The sequence below is a fragment of the Etheostoma cragini genome, chromosome 4 (genome assembly GCF_013103735.1).
Source record: "Etheostoma cragini isolate CJK2018 chromosome 4, CSU_Ecrag_1.0, whole genome shotgun sequence".
Lineage (NCBI taxonomy): Eukaryota > Metazoa > Chordata > Actinopteri > Perciformes > Percidae > Etheostoma > Etheostoma cragini.
Genome location: NC_048410.1, coordinates 17,626,412 through 17,647,011, shown reverse-complemented (window position 1 = coordinate 17,647,011; position 20,600 = coordinate 17,626,412). Strand labels below are relative to the sequence as shown.

The window sequence follows — 20,600 nt, the reverse complement described above, 5'->3', positions numbered from 1 at the left end:
TATATGGCTTTTATGAAACTGAGGCCTTACACTGGATCATAGTGACCCGGGTCCTTCTAGCCTAGTTATACCCAAGCAGCACACTCACAGGGACGATTACAGCCTGCCAGTGAGAAAGTGAAAAAAAAACACAATGGCACTGGAGGCTCGATCAGTCTCCAAAAGAAGCTTCAGTTGGTGACCCAGTGACAAACACAAAGTCTCAGGAGAGGTCAAGGCCGCGTCTATGGTCCAGCAGTCCATGGCCATGACGTTCAACTTCTGCATGTATATGTCTTTTTAACAATGTCCGTTTCCTACCTCTTTCTACATATTTGTCTGTATGAGGGTGTCTTTTCCTGTCACACTGCAAGTGGCTGGTGGAAAACAGTTTTTTTCCATTTTCCTATGTATGTAAGTACATAAGGAATTATGACAAATAAATGAATCCAAAATTAAATTATTTTTTTTTCTGTTCACTGGAACTGTTGATTCCAAATTGTAATTCTGCAAACAGATGCACTGGACTGGTAAGCAGATCAGATTACAATGCACTTAATTTGGGAAACAATAGGAATATCAATCCATTATTTTTGGACTAAAGTGATTATAACATGTTGTTTGATAGACAGGCCTGGTGTTCTGTAAAGTAGTGTAACATCTCCCTCTGCAGGATGAAAACGGCTGCTGAAACTCACAGAAGGGTTTTTTGTTCTGCCAGAGCCTAATCTAATTATTACAGATTGTCCACAAACATACATTGACTTGGAGGAGTTGGAGCACCTCTGTGGATGTTGTATTGTTTCAGCTGTTTGAACCAAAGAGAGAGAGAAACAATAAAGGCCAATAACAATACTGTAGCTGTCAGGACTGTGAGGGAGGCAAGGTCGGAGGGGTGACACAGTAAATAGGCCAGTCCAATTCCTTCCCGCGGCCTCCCGGTTTAACTGATCAAAGAATAAGTTAAAGCTGGACTCTGGATTTCACAAAGTAATGAGTCACTAATGTTGTTGAGAAATGTTAATTAGCTTTTGGCATTTACAAGGGAATTGGATCAACACAGGATGAGATCCAAATAGATAGATATAGATAGATGCATACATCCATACAATATACGTGAAATAATAATAGGAACAAAATACAAGAACAAATATTTAAATATATACAAGTTGAGAATACAAAAATGTGAAACAAATAGCTTAAAAAGTATGATAGAATGTAAATAGACCAATTGTGCTGGTTGCACTCAGTGCAGTATTGTGGTGTCTTAGAGTCTTATCTAGCACCCAGTCATGAGGTGTTGAAAAGTTGTATTGCCTGTGGTAAGAATGATTTTTTGTAGCGGTCCGTGCAACATTGAAGCTGTTGGAGCCTCTTAGAGAAGGTGCTCCTCTGTTGGACCAGTGTGGGGTGGAGAAGGTGGCCAGGGTTATCTACTATACATTACAGTTTGTTCAGTGACCTCCTCTCCACCACAGCTTCAAATGTGTCCTGTTTGCAGCCAATCATGAAGCCAGCCTTGAGTTTGTTCAGTCTGTTTGTGTCGCTGGCTCCGATGCTGCTGCCCCAGCAGTTGGTGGAGGAGAACAGAGCTCTGGCCACAACAGACTGGTAGAACATCTCCAACATTCTGCTGCACACGTTGAAGCATCCTAGCTTCCTCAGGAAATAGAGTCTGCTCATCTCCTTGTAAACAACAGTGCTGTTGATCTTCTAGTTCCGCCTGTTGTCAATGTTGGAACCCAGGTATCTAAAAGAAACTATTACTAGATTGTTTTTTAGTTTATAGGCAGAAAGGTCTTTAAGCAGATACATCAACTATTAAAAAAAAACAAATAAACCAAAAAAGACAAAAAATCTTTGTCATTTACAACACTGTAGAATACAGTTCTTGAACACAAAGCAGTATCAATATTGGACAAGTATTGAAGCCACATATTCTAAAAAACAAGATTTTTATGTATTTTTTTCTTATGAAGCAGGTGGAGGTGCTGTATACCTACTGTAAAAGTATCAAAACACTCAACCCACAGAGGAATGCACATAGCCGTATTCTGAAATGTATAACATAGACTGCAGTACTGTAGCACACATAATAGGGTAACTGTACTGTACACATTGTACTGTGACTGTATAAGAATTGCCAAGAATTCTGTACAGTTGTGATGTCAAACTACACAGCAGGTAGAGCTGGCTTATAAAAATATGATGCATCTTTTCGATTTCTGCTACTCTTTTGGGCTGATTCTCGGCTAATAGAGGAACACATCAGGTTTAATTTTCTGTGACCGTTATGTTATTCATATTTTGAGGTGCTGAAATCAGTGCAGCCGTTATCCATCATGCCTTTCACATACCTGCCTCAGGTCAGAAGTAATATGTCCCACTGGACTGTCAGTGTTTATGTATTTGATTCTGGAGATATCATGCTTCTCTGCTGAAAGAAGCTCACAACTCAGTTGGGTTGTCAGTCTACTGTTCTGTGAACTTAACTTTACCAATACTCTGTAACCCTGTAGATGCAGCATTTACACTGCACTACACTGGAACTTTTTCTCACATTACAGCGCACGTTGAATTCTGAATGTGTAAACATAATATTTCAGACCATTTAAATTATTTGTTTATTTTCGTTTTTTCCTGAAATAAATGACAGTAAATAACCTTTTTATACAGTAGCCCACAGTATATATCCAAACAGTAGGGGCAGTATGCATGCGACACTAACTAGGTTCAATCCGCCGACGAAGAAGAAAACCCGGAAGTATGCTATGTTTTTCATTGACAGTTGAAGAAGGTGTTTTTGTCTGGTTTTTCTGTAACTGTGTATTTGTTGTTGTTGTGGTGGCGCGAAAGCTCACCGAGGAGATAGGTAAACAAACTATATGGTACGTTCTAAGTTCACTGTCTACTGTAAGCAGTATTTTTTTATGTACTCAAAACATCAGATAACTACGCTGCAACTCCCTCCAAAATATGCCTACGGGCTACGGTCAAGCTAACGTGCTAACCAGACTAAGCTAACATACTGTAACGTTAACTAAGGGAAACTTTTCCCAGAGTTATTAATGTGAAAGCATAGTAGTTAAATAGCTATTGATGGCGAGACGATGCTTCATGAAGTAGCGAAGGTTTCTTGAAAGTTTATTCACTAAATTGTTAATTTCTCAAGGCTTTATGTGCACATAAAACCACCTGTTGGTCAAAGAGTGAATTATTAAACCAGGCAGAAATATCACAGATGTCTTCAACCATCTGTGATACAACTATGCCCAATGTAAAAAGATTATTTACTGTCATTTATTTCCGTTACTGGCCAGTGGAACTTGATCATTGTAGTGTTTCAAGCGGGCTCTAAATTAAGCACAACCAAGCCACACAGCAAATGGACGGGACGCATCGAACTGTATTTCCTTTTAATTCATCTCTAAATAATTGTCTTTACAACGTTTAAAAAAGGGAAATACGCCAAAAGTAGCAAGCCAAAAACCACAACATATTCAATTTAACACAAGTAAAGAAAGATAATCTTCACACGTGAAACCTTTTAAATGTGGAAAAATTACTTTAGCAATATTTAAAATGAGTTGTTTAATCAAACAATAAATCAACTAGTCCTTTTTTAAAGCTTACAGAAATAATAGCAGCTCATGTCAGAATTAGACTTACAGCCTGACAATTTTTGCTATTGGTGTTGCAATGTTATTTTAGTTTGATTTGCAGGTTCTGATGGTACTTGTAAACGTTTGGGCTCATATAATGTTAGTTACGTTCCAACAGTAGTAGAGCTTCACATTCAATATATGACATGTAGTAAGCGCTGTCTTATTTGTTATTCCCCCTCTTTCACCAGGTGAGACATTTTGACCATGCCATCCAAACAGCTGGATATGGCCAAATCTAACATCTCCCCAGTTCTGTTTTTGACTGTGGACGGTGAACCCATGTCTTTCTACCTGCGACCGGGTCCTGTTAAACTCAAGCTCCAGCCGCTCATCACAGCTGGAGGGGGGTTGTTGTGCAAAGTGCAGCAGCCAGGGACAATCCCGCTGATTGACCCAGATGAAAGAGACTCTATTCCTGAAACTTCTGCTCACTGGTAGGTGCTGAACTTTAGAAAGTATGTATATCAGGAGAAATACTGTTCAGCCTATTCAGTTGATAGAAAGAAAGCTACATGGTTGTAAGATTCAAGACTATAATTTGGTTTATTCAGCCAATAAATCTTTCATATTTTGACATTTAATCTGTTCAGCATTCACAAATACAGCTTAATTATCACATATAATGACAACAAATAAGTCACATCGCAGCCTCTCACCTGATGAGCTAAAGTCAATTTCATCAAGACTGGGTAGAAGGTACGTACTGATACAGTACGTATCGATGTCAACATATAGGACATTTTGTGATCTAACTTATTGTAACACCATATACAGTAGCGACTATCTGCTGTTTGTTTGCTACCAGACTTTTAAGGTTCATTGGGAAAAAATTCCTACCCTTATTACACAATTAAAGAGCATTTTGCTCTGTAAGGAGGCGCTTCACTAGTGTTACTGGGAACATAAAACAATAATAATAATAATAGTAGTTCTGTAAATAAACATGGCTTACGCTATTATGTTTTATTCCTCCTTTCCAATGATGGAGCAATTTTAAGTTTTAGCACAGTGATTGTGGGATCAGTTAGATAACTTAATTAGGCAAAAGTGGTTGCTGTATAACTAACTTCAAAATCACAGAATTTAAGCTGCATTCTGTTTTCTCTTAAGGTACGTGTCCACGAAGTACATTCACGACTGTGTCGAGAAGGATGAACAGCTGAATTTAGAGGATTACAGGTTAAATCTAGAAGTGGTCCCAAGACAGTCTGCTAGACTCAAAAACAAAGAGACCTCTCCTGGACTCATAAGAGGTACGATATAAAGACCCAGAATTTCTTGTGAGGACCATATTGAAAGTCATAAAAAAATAGATGTTAACTAAAAAAGTGTGTACTTGTTTTAAATTAGTTGTACTGTTATCAAATTGGAACTTTATGTAACTGTTGTCATAAATCAACTGATGTATGTAATTTCCTTCATTCCTTTCTTATTATTAGGCAGGCTTGCTTACACTGCTGAAGAGGACGCTGCTATTTTGAGTTATGTCAGCAAGTACAAGACAGAGATTGGGGGGAACCGGCTTTGGCAAGAGATGGAGAAGCAGCGGGTGACCGGTCACAGCTGGCAGTCAATGAAAACTCACTATAAAGTGCTACTGGCAAAGAAACAGGAAGAGGTTGTGGAGGCAGCTACAACAGTGGAAGACACCAAGACAGAAGGGGGGGGAGAAACTAAGGTAATTTACCCGTACGGTATTCTGTCATATAAGTCTCTGCATCACGTTTCTTTTAGAATTGTTGACAGCTTCAAAATAACTAAAACCCCTTGTTGGTGTATTTTTGGATACTACCACTGGGTGCCGCCAAATAAAAGAAATAAATTGTGAAAGACACTGTTGATTTAGTTGAATTTTTTTTAAGTAACAAGGTGTTTATGAAAACACATACTGTACAGTATAATGCAACAGACTTAATTCACATACTTTTTTTGAAGTACAAACTCAATTTTGGAATATTACATTCGATTACATGTCATTCAGCTGACAGTTTTATCCAAAGCTACTTAGAATTGCTATATATCAGAGGTTGCATGCAGGCTTCAAAATTAACTTTTTCGCCCACCAGCCAAATGGCTAGTGAATGTTTGATTTTTACCAGCCACTCAATACCATTGTTTTTTTGGCTGGTGAGTGAAACAAATCTGTCACCCATTTGCATATTCTACCAGCATTTGCGTAGTTGATTTGCTAATTTTAAACCCTGGTTGCATACCTCAGGAGCAACTAGGGCTTAAATGTCTTGCCCAGGGACACATTGGTTGATGTATTGCAGTGGGATTTGGACCCAGATCTCCCACACCAAAGGCATGTGTCATATCCACTGCTTATCACCAACACCTCCTGGCTGCTCATAGTCACATCTTTTTATAGACATGAAGCCTGATTTTTCTCCTCTGTCTGCTCCTAGGTGGAAGAGGAGACAGATGTTCAAAAACCACCCAGTGCAGAAGATGCTGCTTCTCCTCAGACACATTCAGCAGCAACAGAACTAACACAGGTAGTCACTTCCCGCAACAAACACCACAGTTAAAGTCTTGACTATTAAGTTTGTTTGTGATTTAGTATATATATTTTTAAATGAGCAAAACTGAACACAACAAATGTGGTGTATTGACAGATAGATGACCAGTCGATACCATCTGAAAGCACACAACCAGAAATTGGAGAAGCTCAAACATCCATTTCTCCCAAAGAAAAAGTGCAACATGTGAGCCCACAGACAGATGAACAACCAGGTGAAAGCACTCAAGTAGAGACTGTAGAAGCTGAAACATCTAACTCCCCACAACCTGAGCGACCTTGTTTGGACCCACAGACAGACTCTCACCCCATTCTTGCTGAGAGTGCAGAACCAGAAACGGATGAACTCATCTCTGCACAAAAAGAAAGTGTGCCAGAGGACTCTCCCCCAACGCAGCCCGAGCCCCTGCCCGAGACCTCTTCTCAGAAAAAACCTAAAGCCCAACAAAAAGCCTCCCCAAAGCCGGAAAAAACGCAGCGTCGATTGACACGCAGGCAACTTGTGCTTGAGGACCCGCCATCGCCTGAACCTTATGGCAAAAAACTCAGGTCCTCATCAACTTCTCCAGGGAAACTGTCGTCATCTCCCCAGCCCTCAAAGAAAACTAAATCAGCCGTTGAGTCCGCTCTTCAAAAAGACACAACTGTTGAGCAGCCGCCTTGTAAGAGAGCCAGAGGAAAGAGTGTGACAGCAGTGGCAGAGAGTCAAGAGGACCGGAGCGGACAAAATGCTGTCTCTGAAACGGCACAAGCAGGTGCGTAATATATTTACCAAAGTGGGACACAAGATACATAGACGGCATCTTAACGTCTTTTCAAGCTTTTATAGTACAGACTTGAGTAAAATGTTAAGTCAGGGAGAGTGGGAGGATCTCATCACTTTACCTCCGTCACTGTTTTGCAGATACAGAGTCTAATTCTGTGCCACAGAAAGGTGAGAAGAAGAAAGAAAAGAGAAGGTTGGGGATCCTAGAGTTGGCTTCGAAGGAGTTTGAAGATGAAAGTGAGGTAAGACACAACAGAATAGGAGGGATGGGAATCAACAGAAGCCCCACAATATGATATCATCCCAATACTTATATCACGATACGATATTTTTGCGATTTTAAACATTCAAGAGTAGGTAATATATTGCAATTTATTATCCTTTTTCCAACTTCAAATTACGTACCCAAAGGAAACGGTCAATATCTGTTTTATCTAAAAAGATCACTAACAAGTTCACTTAAATTTTATTGCTGCAAAACGGGATTGTCAATCAGACAATCCCGTATTATTTCCCAATCCATTAAATTACACTTAAATTAAACAGTTTTGTTCCTTTCTCTCAGTCTGGTGAGGACGAAGCTCCAGATCTCCAAAACCCAACTGAAACTGCAACAAAACAACTGACATCGACAGATCCTCCACTCTCCACTTCAGACACAGCTGCAGACACTGCGTCCACCCAGTCCAACCCTGAACATGGACTCAGCCTCCAAGAGAAGACGCAAGAGACCCAGGCCTCCAGTAGCAACTGCCTAGCAAAGACAGGAGGCCCTGAACCTGCAGCCATCGAGGCTTTCGAAGCGATCTCCAAGGCCCACCTGTTCATATTCGACAGTGAATCTCAGGAGGACGACTCTCAGTCCATTCTGGGTGATAATCTGGTAGCTCCATCCAAACCATGGCCACGAGTGGACGGATACGCTACATTTTCACTGACACAGGTCCAGTTGGAAGAAGACAAGCAGCGAATCAAAGAGCTGATGAGCCAAACAAACCAGGTGAACACTGTGGTGTACTAGATGCATCCTAAAGAGCAGCAGCACACCAATTTTCATGCCCTCCCCAATCTTACTGCCCATACTGTATATGCTCTTCATTTTGGTTACATTCTGTTTGGCATTTCTAAACTCTTCTAACTATTTTGTTCCAGGACTTGATTAGCGTGACCAAAGCCCTGTTGAAAACCAGCGGAGACTTCTCTGCTGCTCGGGATCAGCTTTTGAATCACTGTTCCATTTCACGGCCACTTTGGAATCGCTGTGACGACAGTCTTTTGCTCTCAGCTGATCCCGTTGTCCGACAGCAGCTGCAAGAGAAATACAGCGAGGAGGATGTGGTCAAAAGAATCGTGTTCCTCGAGGTAGACGGATGAAAATAAAAGACAGGTTAGTACAGATAGAAAGGAGGAGAATAGCAGATGTGGACATACGGACTACACTCATCTATTATACTACCTAACTAGAGCTAGTAAGCTGGTATTTGATTATTTCAACATGAAAACCAAACATTTTGTGTCTCTCTCCTTCATTGCTGCTCATCCTGACTAACTTTGAAGAATTAAATTAAGAAACATGAAATTAGCTGGGTTAACTATTAAATGTTTTTAGGTTTATTACGTAGAGCCTATTATTTGTGCTATGCTCTATATCTTTTTACAGAAACATAATCTTTTGTCTTTAGCAAGAAAATACTTTTTTTAATTAGTTTTGTTTGTTTTTATGAAATTGCATGTTTTTATACCATTCAAAAAAAACTGTTTGTACATCACGAAATAAATCTCCTGTTTTATATGCATTGTGTTTGACTACTTTAATGAACAAATTGCATTTGAATGGTTTAAATGCATTAAATATGTGATAAGAGGACCTGTAGGAGATGCAGATGAATGAAAACAGGAGACATTTTCACCCGTCATAGTAGCAAAAGCACAGGTGTAAAAAATGAAACGAATGATGGCTGAATTCCATTTAGTTGCTAAGATTTCAGGTTTTGGGTATCCTGCAAGCTGCTTCACTGTTACTAGAATACTATAGAATATAACACAAATAGCCATTGTTTGTGTTATTAAACAACTTCCCACTGTGACAAGTCAAAATGTCTGCTGTGAGAAAAGGCCTACTGGTACACTTTTAAAGAAAGAGTTGCTGCTCTAAATGTAACAAAATATGTGCCTCTGCTACTATAAGTATTAGATATATTACTGCAACAAAGTGCTTGCATTTTTTTATACACTGTCACAACTTGGATTTCCAAGCAAAAGTGTCAGATTTAGATGTAACAGAAAATAGTGTATAGAAAAAAAAATTCAAATTGCTACCAACAATTACCATATACCATGTTATTGTATATTCATGGCTGCTAAGCAGTACAAATTGGTCTTCTGATGACCACGAACCTATATGAGTTTTAACAAACAACAAATTAGCCTTCATTTTGGTTTTTTATCCAATTCACCTTTTTATTTCATTTTCCCCCAATATCCAATATGAGTACATTCATAATATTGAACCAATCTGCCCCAGACCCACATGAATATATTGTATCAATAGTTTAAACAAAATAACAAATCTAAGAGAGAAAAGCAGTTCAATTAAAGAAGACAAATCAACCACTTAAAATAAAACCAACAAGTCGCTTCCTGGGATGCAAATGAAAGAATAAGACCAGTATCAGTATTGCTGCACCTTTTATCTCCATGTCATGTTCATGAAATTAAATATAAGAAAAAATGACATTTAACAACAGACAGGTATGTTGATGACCGTGAGTCTAAAACTGTATACTGACACAACAGTTAACACAACCATATAATCCCAGCACCACACTGATAAAAACCAATTATATCAAACCCTTTAAGTATGAAACGCTCACATCCAGACAGACCTAATTTACATACATCTCAGTCACATACTGTAAGTTGTTCAGGTAAGAACCCGTTTAGTAAAGCAATACATACCAAGGTCTCCAATAACAGCACACCATATATCCCTGGATTTTAAACGGCTACATTGTTTTGCTCAGCTTTTACCTGTAAGGTCTTTAGAGGATGCCTCCAATTAAGCTACATTCATTAAGGAGGGTTGCTCCGGTTTTATCAACTGGATGTCGAACAAAATATAGATAATACACTTTGAAAAAATCTGGTACATTTCTGCTAACTAAAAACCTGTGTGATGGTGATTGTGGTAACATGGACAAACAGATTTTCAGGAGTTGGTAGTATTTGTAGATTGATTTACATCAATGTCATGTTACTGTACACTCTGCTCTACTTAGCTGGTTAGTGTGATGATGGTGGTGTGATGTTGGCTTCAATCTAAACAAGGAAACGGGAACTGTGATGTTTGGCCTGCTGTTTCTGGATGTTACTGTCATTTACTCAATAAATAAAGCATTTGATGTCGATACAAAGTATAGAACCAATAGAAGAATGGCTCTTTGTTACTTATCAGGCTGATGTCACAAACAATAAAACATAAAAGCATATGAGAGATCTCTGTGAGGAAGACTGTTCCTTCCTCTTTTCTTACATAGTCAATTCGTTTTTTTTAAGGGGTGATCTGATATGGTCAATAAGTGACCAAAATGTCAGGGACAAGATTAATAGTTAAAATTATTAAAAGCAGAATATGGCAACAATAACACACTTTAACATAGAATGATTAGAAAACAGTGAAAAATACATTTTTTTGTCACAAATACAATTAATTTTGGATTAGGACACAGTCTTTAGTAAAAAAAAAAAAAAAAAATGGATTCTATATAAAAAGAAATTCAGTTCACTTTCTCCACACAAACATGCTGCAATAACAAAAGGCCTGCATTTTAACATTCTGCTTATGTAAAACTTCAATAAAGAAGTAGCACTTAATCTTTGATCCAGCTAACCGTTCTTACAATATATTACAAAGAGATGATAAAAAGATCACTCCTGTCCCCATGCTTCAATCGGTTGCTACGATAATCCGGCAAGAGCACTGAAAAGTGAAATTTTTGAGACCTCTCAATCTGTTGCGAAGAGACTTAATATGAATAAAAAGGCCTCTGGGGTATACGATCACATGCCTGCAGCCCTCTATGTACAGTCTGACACTTTAAGCCCCGATTCACAAGAGACAAAGCAGGATGGGCAACCCGTCTGGAACAGAGTCCCCTGCAGGGCAGCAGGTGACAGCTCTTAATGAAATTACACTTGAACAAAGAAAGAATTTCACCTATGAAGAGTATGTGAAAAAGGAAGCTTTTCAAAAGGTGTCCTTTGGTTTTGCTTAAGACATTGGAGGGCATTGTTTGGCTTTGATAATTTTAAAGTGATTTATTTTATAAAAAACGATTGGATTTTCGCCATTTAAAATGTCTTGGTGTTCACAAAGTAAACTGCACAAGACAAAAACAATGTTTCCTCATTAAGGTACACCAGAACCACAACAATGCACTGCCTGTTTCAGTAGCATCTGGCCGATGTTGACATTATAGTCGTGAATGAAGATAATAGTCCCTTGTTGCGGGGGCACTGTTCCAGTTTTTAGTGTTGGTGTCCATGAAAAAAAACAAATGTTCTATACTAAAATTATTTCAGGTTCAAACACACACACACACAAAAAGAGATACATAGAAAACACCTGCTTTGCTTAAAAGGCTAATTGTATTGGATTGAAGAGAAACAATGAAGGGTGAAAGCCAGTCCAAAAATAAGGCCAGCTAAATTGCATAGAACTTGAGTAGTGCACTGATGCATCAAAAGGCTGTGCTCCTTTCCTCTGTCAACGTTGGCAACTCTGCAGAGTTCCCTCAGAAACCACCAGGACTAACAACATTTGTCTCCACTCCTTGTTTTGTCTCCTTGGCAGAAGACACTTAAACCCCTCAACAGCTGAATTTGGACTGCAAACAACAACTAAATAGTGTTCCAACTCAGATGCACAGACATTTTTTAATCTAAATTGAAACATTACAAAATATCTGTAAAGATGGATGTATAATTTGTGAAAGCTATCTGGAGGAGCACAATATGTACTATTTTCAATTCCTTTAGAATAAAGGGACAATATAAGGTAAGAATTTGTACAAAATACTTCTCAGCCCGTTTAAAATATTTGAGAATTTTTTTCTCTCCCCTAAAATGATGCTAAGCTCTGGAATAGGATCCAGCGAGGCAGCAGTGAGGAAGATAGCACAGCTCAAACTCTATTTGCACCTGTTCTCTTTGTGAAGCAAAGAGGCCCCCACCACTTCTTAAACAACAGATATTGTATAAAAGCACCAGTTCAGTTCTGGGCCTGCATCAGTTTGCACGACCATCAGAACTTTAACAGGTCAAACAGGCCCAGATTTAGGTTGCTACACCTTTCTAGCAGGTTGGACCTCTATACACATTTGACCCCTGTGACAACGAGGGGAGTTCAGGAAGAGAGAGGACAGCGCCTGGCTACGCAGCCATCAACTAACAGGGACTTCAGCCTCTGCGTCCTTGTCCGATATCTCATCCTGGATCTCGTCTGTGTTCCCTGAGTCGCTGCTGGCCACAGAGCTGACAGAGGGAGAGTTCCTGCCGCCTTTAATCATTCTCCGACAGGTCTCCATCTGCACGTCCAGGCCTCGCTTCATGCTGCACATCTCCATATACTCATGCAGGTGTCGGTTCATGTCACTCTTTGCTGTGGCCAATTCCAACTAAGAGGAAAACGGATCAAACATGGAGGATGTAAGACAAAATTACTGAAATTACATTTTAGCTAATAGCTTAAAATAATTGTTGAATTGTTGTTTAGCCATAAACAATGTTAATGGTATGTTATTGCATAACGATTCTCCCCTCTGCCAACAAACAACTTAGAATTAGAAACTAGATCTAGAGCCAAACTAGGGCCCGACCAATAAAGGATTTTCAAAGCCGATACCAATACATGTTGTTATTTAAAAATCTGATATTCCGATCTATTGTCCAAAATATATTTTTTTTAAATGTAACGAAACATAAACAGATTGCCCTAACATTAGTTATTTGTAGTTATAAATGAGTTCTCACTAAAATAATATACTAATTTGTTTTATTGTCAGAACAGAACAGAGGAACATCCAACTATATTAAAGTTCTGATAAATAAAATGTATTAAAATACAAACTTAAGATATTAAACTTAAAGTCCTTTGAACAAAAACACAACAAAATAATCAGTGTTGCAAACAGGGACGTTGTAGAGCGCCCTCTGGTGGACAAACTATACAATGCCCAAACATGGTTGACCGTCCGTTTCTTTTATTTTTAAATATGTATTTATCATGACTATTTAAATACCGATCGGGAAATGCCTTATATAGGCCGATAATATCGGTCTGCTGATATATTGGTCGGGCTCTACTTCAAACCAATAGCTACTAACTTAACAGTTACTAGCGCTGTCAGTGTCTAAATGAAGCTCTGTGCAGCTCAAGAAAGGTTGAAATAAATAAATATATATCTGGTGTGAGAAAACTTCAAAAACACTTTCCTGTCTCTTTGATTATATAATATTTGACTATCCTTCCTCCCATTTATTTACAGTCCCTAAGAATGAAAAAAATCTAATGATAGAGTATTTCCTGGACTTGGTATGTGTAGGCCTAGTACATATTAAACATGATACTGTTTTAGCAGTTAGTATAGTAGTTTGATATGCTTTAATCTTGTTTTGTGCTTGCAAGTTGTTTTTTTCCACACACAAATTGCCTACCTCGATCTGGCCGATGGTCTCCTGGTACTCCTGCTCTCTGGTCTTAAATAGTGACTCCGTCTCATCAATGAGGCTGCCAAGACTTCCATCCTGGGAGTCCTTAGAGAGCACAGACAGAGATCTCATCCATCATGCATGAGTAAATGTCTGACACAGCACCCATAGCAATGATCTACATGCTGCCTTGCATGTATTTGAAAACCATATACTGTGCAAAAGGACCATAAATGCAGACAGGACTCACTGGATCAGGGGCTTCACCGTTGCCATCCGCAGGGCCGGCGGTTGTGCTGGGCGTTGCAGTGATGTTGCACGGCATGTTGTAGTTTGTGAAGTCCTCCCAGAGCAACAGAGTCTCCTCGTTTTCCTCCCACGTCAAACTGTCGCAGTCGTCATCAATTTCAAACGTCTCGCGCCTGGCAACAAAGGAGTTATCTGAACAATGTCTGCGTAGGGACAAGGGCGAGAATGGAAAGAACAGGATAGAGAGGGAGGGAAGAGAGGAAAGTACAAGTATAACAGCTACCAGATTCAGCAAAGGTTGCAAGCAAAGAGGAAGATGTGCTTATAAAGAAGACAAACAGTTGGAAGGAAGAGTTTATGGAAAACAAGGGCAGCAACTGAACTTTATTTGAAAATAGTTTAAGGGTTAGTGCGCAGTAAACAGGTATTTTATTTTCATAAAAGCCAATATTTTTGAGAGTAAAAATGATTACAGCGTCAATAAAAATACTACTGTGATTTTAACAAAGAATGCCTACAGTAGGCTACTTATGTCTGCTGTGTTTTGCTGAATCAGCATACTGTATGTTACTCCATAATAAACACTACAGCGAAATGAAGGAATGCACAATGCAATTTTATCTTAACATCTGTACTGGACTGGAATGGTGTAACTGCAGGAAACTGTGTGTGTGTGTGTGTGTGTGTGTGTGTGTGTGTGTGTGTGTGCATGTGCGTGTGTGTGAGCATGCATGCGCATACGGCCTTAACATTGAGGATGTGTAAGCACACATGTAGTATTTGAGTCTGTGCTTGTAGTATGTGCACATGTGAGTGTGTTGATAGGGTAGTGTTGCTCATGGCGTTGTGAATTCTAACTGTGTTTCCTCCAACACAGCAGCACAAGGCAGATCCTATCATACTCTTCTCTCTAAGCTCCATAGCTACAATATACCCAACAACCAACACACACAAGTCAAAAGAGGGGGGAAACATGTTAAAGGACTATGGGGGCTATTATCTCTTTTCAAAGGAGATGATGGTTAACACTAATCATGCTATAACAGCTGGAGTGTGTCTTTGTAAAAGGTTGAGGAAAGAAAAGAAAAAAACAACCCATGAGACTCCCCTTCTAATGCACAAATTGCCACGGTTGAATCTTTGACTGTCGGCTGCATAATTTCATGGACACATTGAATGTATAATGGCTGTTTTGAAATGGGTTATGGGTTGTGTATGTGTGTCATGTATCATGTAGGCCAGGATGAGCTCAGGATGTTGCTGCAGTTCACACTGCAGCTCTCTGACTCACTCGGTTCGTCTGGTTACTTAATAACGCCACTGGGCTTGACTCATCACGACCAGAAATGTGCATGTTCAAAGAGTCTTTTGAGGACTGAACGGTGTGACACTTACAGCTGGTTGAGCATGCGTTTCATTTCGTCCGTGATGTTGAGCGACCCGGGGGCGTCATCCTCTGAAGGGCTGGGCTCAGCATCCATCTCTGAACTCTCTTCATCAGAAATGGCTTTGCGCTCTTTTTTCCTACAGCAGGCCATAGCGCCCTGCAAGACCCACACAGACATACAAAAATAAATAAATAAAACACACGTGACTTGACAAAATAAAGCAAACCTGACAAAAGAGCACAGAGTTTATTTATTCAGTTAGCACACAGTTTAGCAAATAAATATGCGCTATTATAGAAAATTACTGATGTTTGATCATCATCAACACTCCAATCCTTATAGTAACTTTCTGAATTGGTCTACAGCTGAGACACTTTATATGTGGACACTCCTTTATAAATACTGTAAATATAAGCAGTTCTATTGAAAGTATTGACATACTGCAGAGCAACATAGGCTAACATAAGAGAAGCCACCAGCTTGATTCACAGTGAATTTATACTCAGGCATTAGCAAGCACTGTCGGCGCAATGCGATATCCTTGTGTGCAGCGAAGAGTCACCACATCAGCATTTCACTTTTGCGTGTGTGTGTGTGCATGCATATTTAAGAGTCACTACCATAAGTATTCTGTATGTTTATATGTTTGTGTGTTTGCGAACATGCAGGCATGCATTCCTGCACCTTTAGAAGGGTCACTGAGTTTAGGATCAGCCATTGAGAAAAAAGAGGTCGCTACACACTAAAGCCACAGGCAGCTCTGATTACATTTATAGAGTGCTGACTGTTACATTCACAGAATAATTGATATTTTTTTTACTGTCAAACAGTGAAACATAAGATGGGTACCCACCCTCTCTGGGAGCGACCGGGCCGGACTGACGTTGAACATCTTCGACATGTCCTCGGAGTTGCGTTGCTGAGCCACGTCGCACAGTTTGGCCGTGATGTCGATTCGCCTGCAGATGTCCATGTCCACCCGCCTGGCTTTCTCTTGGATCTGGCTATCCAGGTCAGACATTTGCTGCATGGGTAAGGATGGTTGTTACAGATTTTCATACATGTAGTATTTAAACATGTAGAATTTAAATGTTTACCGTTCATATCATATTCATTTATGACAGCTCTTTTTCTTTTTGAAAGATTATTTTTGTTGACATTTTGGTTCTTTATTTGTGACAGGAAGGCTTAGACATGAAAGGGGAGAGAGGAGGGAAATGACATGCAACAAAGGATCACAAAGAATCGGACCCGCAACCGCCTCACCGAGGACTGAGCTTCTGTACATGGGTACAGGTTCCACCAGGTGAGCCACTGAGGCGCCAAAACAACACCAATACAACAGCTCTTTTAAGAGGTCTTTTAACGTGACCCCCTAAGATGCAATTTGATCATTAACTATATAATGGCCTTTTTGTTTAATTCCGAAATTCTGATCTTGATGTCTCTCTCTCTTTAAATATATATATATGTATGTATATATATACACTGTTACTACGCTATTAGTTTGCATCATCATTTCAAATTTAATTCAATAATTCAGTAATTATGCAACATTTGGTAGGGCAGATATGGATCATGCAAATAGGTCACATATATGTTGGTTCTTACTGCTACAGTTAAAGTTATGAGCCACATCTAGAGCACAAGATACAAGATGCCTAACCCCTAAAGTCTAACCTAAGAAATCGACTACATCTACGTTGCTTACCCGTCTCTGGATTCACACATCAGGGACAAAGTCAAGCACAGAAAAGGATAGAAATAGAAATCTACAATGTACAGATGCCAAAAGGATAGAGAAACAACAAAGCTATACCAAAAACAAAAGCAGTGTATGACTTTATTTATTCCTGAGCAAGCAGTGACTGTGACTGTGACTGCTCATTGCAGCATATTACAAGGGTATATCACAGTTGAGCAGAACTGCCCGAGAACAAAACACTGCTGTATAGAACAGGAAGTGCTCTTAAGCCACAGCTGCCTTTTGAGCTTTTTTTCAATGAATGCTGGTCTTGGAGACTTTGGGGCGTTATTCTTTTCAAATAAGAACGGAAGGAAGCAGGGAAATAAGGGTGTGTCTGTGTGTGTTTAGTTGTTTAATATAGACCTGTATGAATGACAGCCTTTATCAGAATGATGCTTAGTAATGTGCAGGAAAACAATTCTTCAAATGGAACGCTTAACATGATTGCTTTGAGTATGGAAGATAACACAGCACTTTATCTATGGTGTGAAAGCTTTATCAGACTTGGGGAACTGGTGGTGACATCACCCTAACACTGAACAAATACTTACATCAGTCATAAGACTCTTGAAGACCACAAGTTCAGCCTTCAGTCTGTCCACCTTCTCGCTCAGCTCGTCCTGGACCTCGGTTGACTCCTGGGCGCTCTGAGAGGACGTCACAGTGAGGTAAAGTGAAATAAGACCCGTAACACGTAAACAAAGATACTAGTAGGGTTAGAGGAGTAGGCTCACCCTTAATGAACTTTAAAATTAAAATTCAATATAAAACTTTATAAAATATTTCTACAATCAAGTAGATAAAACACTTGCATTAAGATAAGGCCCTTCCAATCAAAAAAAGCATACTGTTACACCTTTTTATATTGGTTGCCGTTTAGCTTTTATGATTGCGTAACTAAAGGTCATGGTTTCCTTTCTTTTACATATTACCATATAACACAGATAATGCAAATGTTAGCCTCTGCTGAAAGCATTTAGAGATACACAAGGTGTTTAAAAACTGGGGCTGTAGCCATGTAAGGAAAGGTAACCATGTATTGTTGCATGTGTGTTAACAGAACATACAGTACAAGAAGGTACGACACAGAGATTTGGGTGTTTTAGGTCCAAGAGGCCAAAACTGTATAGTTCATTTCGGGAAATATGCAAATTAGAGAGTTAGATAAGATGGTCCATTCCTCTTTCATGCCTTTACGGTAAATATGAAGCTGCAGCCATTGGCCTGATAGCTTAGCTTAGCATAAAGACTTGAAGCACTAAGAAACAGCTAGCCTGGCTCTGTCTGAAGGTAACAAAATCAGTCTAGTACAGGCTGGTAATAGGTGGATATTGTTTCCATTTGACAGAGCCGGGCTAGACAATTAGAAGACTGAATTTTACTAAGTCTAAAAGGATGACTAACCCTATTGACTTTATTCTGTCATTAAAGGAGTGCCACTTTTATTTTCTATTAAGTCAGCAAGTGGTTACAGCCCTTTGGCTCTCAGCCCTTCATAATAAATGGCTGTTTGCACTGAATTTACTATTCCTGAACAGATTTCCAGATCTTTCATACACAGTGGCACCTGCCTGTGGGCTCTAAACGGTTAAAGCCCCCGTGGGATGGCACTCCACCTCTCTGTCTGGGGGTTATGCTGACCCAGAATCCAAGACAAACATGCATGCTGTCGCTGACCAATTTTAGCAAAGCAGAGAGAGAGGAAAGGATGCTGACCACGGGGTACTCACACTAGCTGGGATGCCTTGTGATGTACCCCCAAGGTGTGACACTTTAAATTGATTTTGCCTTTACATCTATTTCCTCTGCCTGCTCTGAACAGAAACATAATGGTAGACTGCTTGTGATATTTGATGTTTATATCTAGATCTAAGCCAACAGACTCCTCCTGATGGGTATGTAATAGGTTTTTCTAATCTGAAAGAAATCCTCTTGCTGCTTTTAGCCCAGCTCTTTTCGTCTGCACAAAATAAAAATCCACAAAGAACTGAGCTCTATATAAATGTATGTATATGCATCACTTTTGAAAAGGTATGTGTGCACACAGCTTTTCCTCTGATCATATTTGTGCTCATTGTCTTCATGTGGTAAATGGCACATGGCAAGACTTTAAACAGCTATGCATGTTAGTGGAATATATTATATTTTAGATGTTTTCCAACCTGCTGCATTGTTTCCACCGTGGACTCCAGCTGCTCTCGCTTTGACAGCTCCTCCTCCCATCTGCAACACAGAGCACAGAGGTGGGTCAGTTACTGCTGGGCCCCTTCCCATGAGGGCCACTGCCGATTAAAGGTACTTTTGTGGGGATAGTACTCCCATCTCTGATTACAAAATGCCCTTGACAATGTGGGTTTACACCCACTACCCATTCCTCCCTCCCTCCTTATTTTCCATCTTTTGTCTCTTTCCTCCTTTGTGTGGCCATCTTTACAATCCCACTGCCTCTAAAAAGGTATAGAGAGAAAGAAGTTCCATCCTTCTTCAAACACAACAACCATTGCTCATGAATAGTTTTTATACCATTAAATGACTGCAGAAAAACTTTGAACTTTACCACACCCAAAAAGGTGGATTATCTCTGCCGCAGGCTAAATTCCTTTATGCTTACTGCTTCTTTCTTCATATTGTTTCAGGAATGAGTTACAAGATGTCAAGATGTCAGCCCTAGTCATGTCATGATGACTAGGGCTGGGCGATATGGAGAAAATCAAATATCACAATATTTTTGACCAAATTCCATCAATATTGATACCACAACAATATTGTAGTGTTGACCATTGGTGCATTCACAAAATATTTACACAATGAGATTTTTGATAAATAAAAAATCATTAATGTGGATATGAGGACTAAGTGGGTAAAGGCAAATAATAGAACGGTTAGAACAGTCTGGTAAAATTACATCATTTTACTGTAATGCATCCTTTAAAACCTGGAAAAGACACCACTTATGCCATATTACGATATCCAAAATCACAATATATAATCTTAAATCACAATATCGATATATTATCGATATATTGCCCAGCTCTACTGAATTCAAAAAACCTACACAGACAGCGCTGAACATATACTGTTGTATATGTGTAAAATAATTCCAATATTAACTGAAGATGAGGACACATCAGTGTGACATCATAGTCACCAGTAAGGCAGATACGTTGCACAACATCAGCTCATATTATTGGTTCAATTTGCAAGCAATATAAGATGACCCATGAATAAGAGTCTATTGCCATGTACTGCAGTGACTCTGTGAAGCTATACTTAGGCACAGTGGTGCTTTAAGCTAAATGCTCATGTCACAATGACAATGCTAAAAGGCTGATGTTAAGGAAATATACCGTTCACTATGTTCACCATAATACGTTAGTGTTTTAGCATGCTGTAGCAGCAGTACAGCTGACGTTGATGATAATGAAAGGAGAAGTGATCCTGAGGGCGTTGTGGCAATCATTTTAATCGTTTTTGAGATATTTTAGTCTGGATCAAAGTGGTGAACCAACCGACCACTTCTAGAGCAATAGCGCTAGAATGGTTTAAATAAAGTGCCAGACCCCCCCCCCCCAATGGC

The 20,600-nt window shown here is 39.4% G+C and overlaps 2 protein-coding genes across 7 annotated transcripts in view; one reads left to right on the top strand and one right to left on the bottom strand.

The window, feature by feature from the left end:
* The first annotated feature begins 2,710 nt into the window (after positions 1-2,710).
* Positions 2,711-8,727, top strand: terf2ip (telomeric repeat binding factor 2, interacting protein). 3 transcript variants are annotated; one of them, XM_034869501.1, is made up of 9 exons: positions 2,711-2,851; positions 3,833-4,078; positions 4,755-4,897; positions 5,084-5,322; positions 6,053-6,142; positions 6,263-6,920; positions 7,070-7,173; positions 7,497-7,931; positions 8,084-8,727. In XM_034869501.1, exons 2-9 carry the CDS (start codon positions 3,849-3,851, stop codon positions 8,303-8,305), a joined length of 2,121 nt encoding a protein of 706 aa, XP_034725392.1. In that variant the 5' UTR covers positions 2,711-2,851; positions 3,833-3,848; the 3' UTR covers positions 8,306-8,727. The 3 variants fall into 3 exon arrangements, with proteins under 3 accessions (XP_034725392.1, XP_034725393.1, XP_034725394.1); XM_034869502.1 differs by having other exon boundaries at positions 2,789-2,847; XM_034869503.1 differs by having other exon boundaries at positions 2,849-2,867.
* A 643-nt stretch (positions 8,728-9,370) lies between these two features.
* iffo2b (intermediate filament family orphan 2b) overlaps positions 9,371-20,600 on the bottom strand; it is a 26,186-nt gene continuing 14,956 nt past the window's right edge. The window contains exons 2-9 of one of the 4 annotated variants that reach the window (XM_034869504.1): positions 19,186-19,246; positions 17,575-17,670; positions 16,988-16,993; positions 16,130-16,300; positions 15,284-15,432; positions 13,890-14,091; positions 13,646-13,744; positions 9,371-12,606 (exon numbers count right to left, since the gene is read on the bottom strand). In XM_034869504.1, coding sequence (XP_034725395.1) covers positions 12,373-12,606; positions 13,646-13,744; positions 13,890-14,091; positions 15,284-15,432; positions 16,130-16,300; positions 16,988-16,993; positions 17,575-17,670; positions 19,186-19,246 — 1,018 coding nt within the window. In that variant the 3' untranslated portion in view covers positions 9,371-12,372. The remainder of the gene's footprint in view (positions 12,607-13,645; positions 13,745-13,889; positions 14,092-15,283; positions 15,433-16,129; positions 16,301-16,987; positions 16,994-17,574; positions 17,671-19,185; positions 19,247-20,600) is intronic. The other 3 variants (XM_034869507.1, XM_034869505.1, XM_034869508.1) reach the window with 3 other exon arrangements.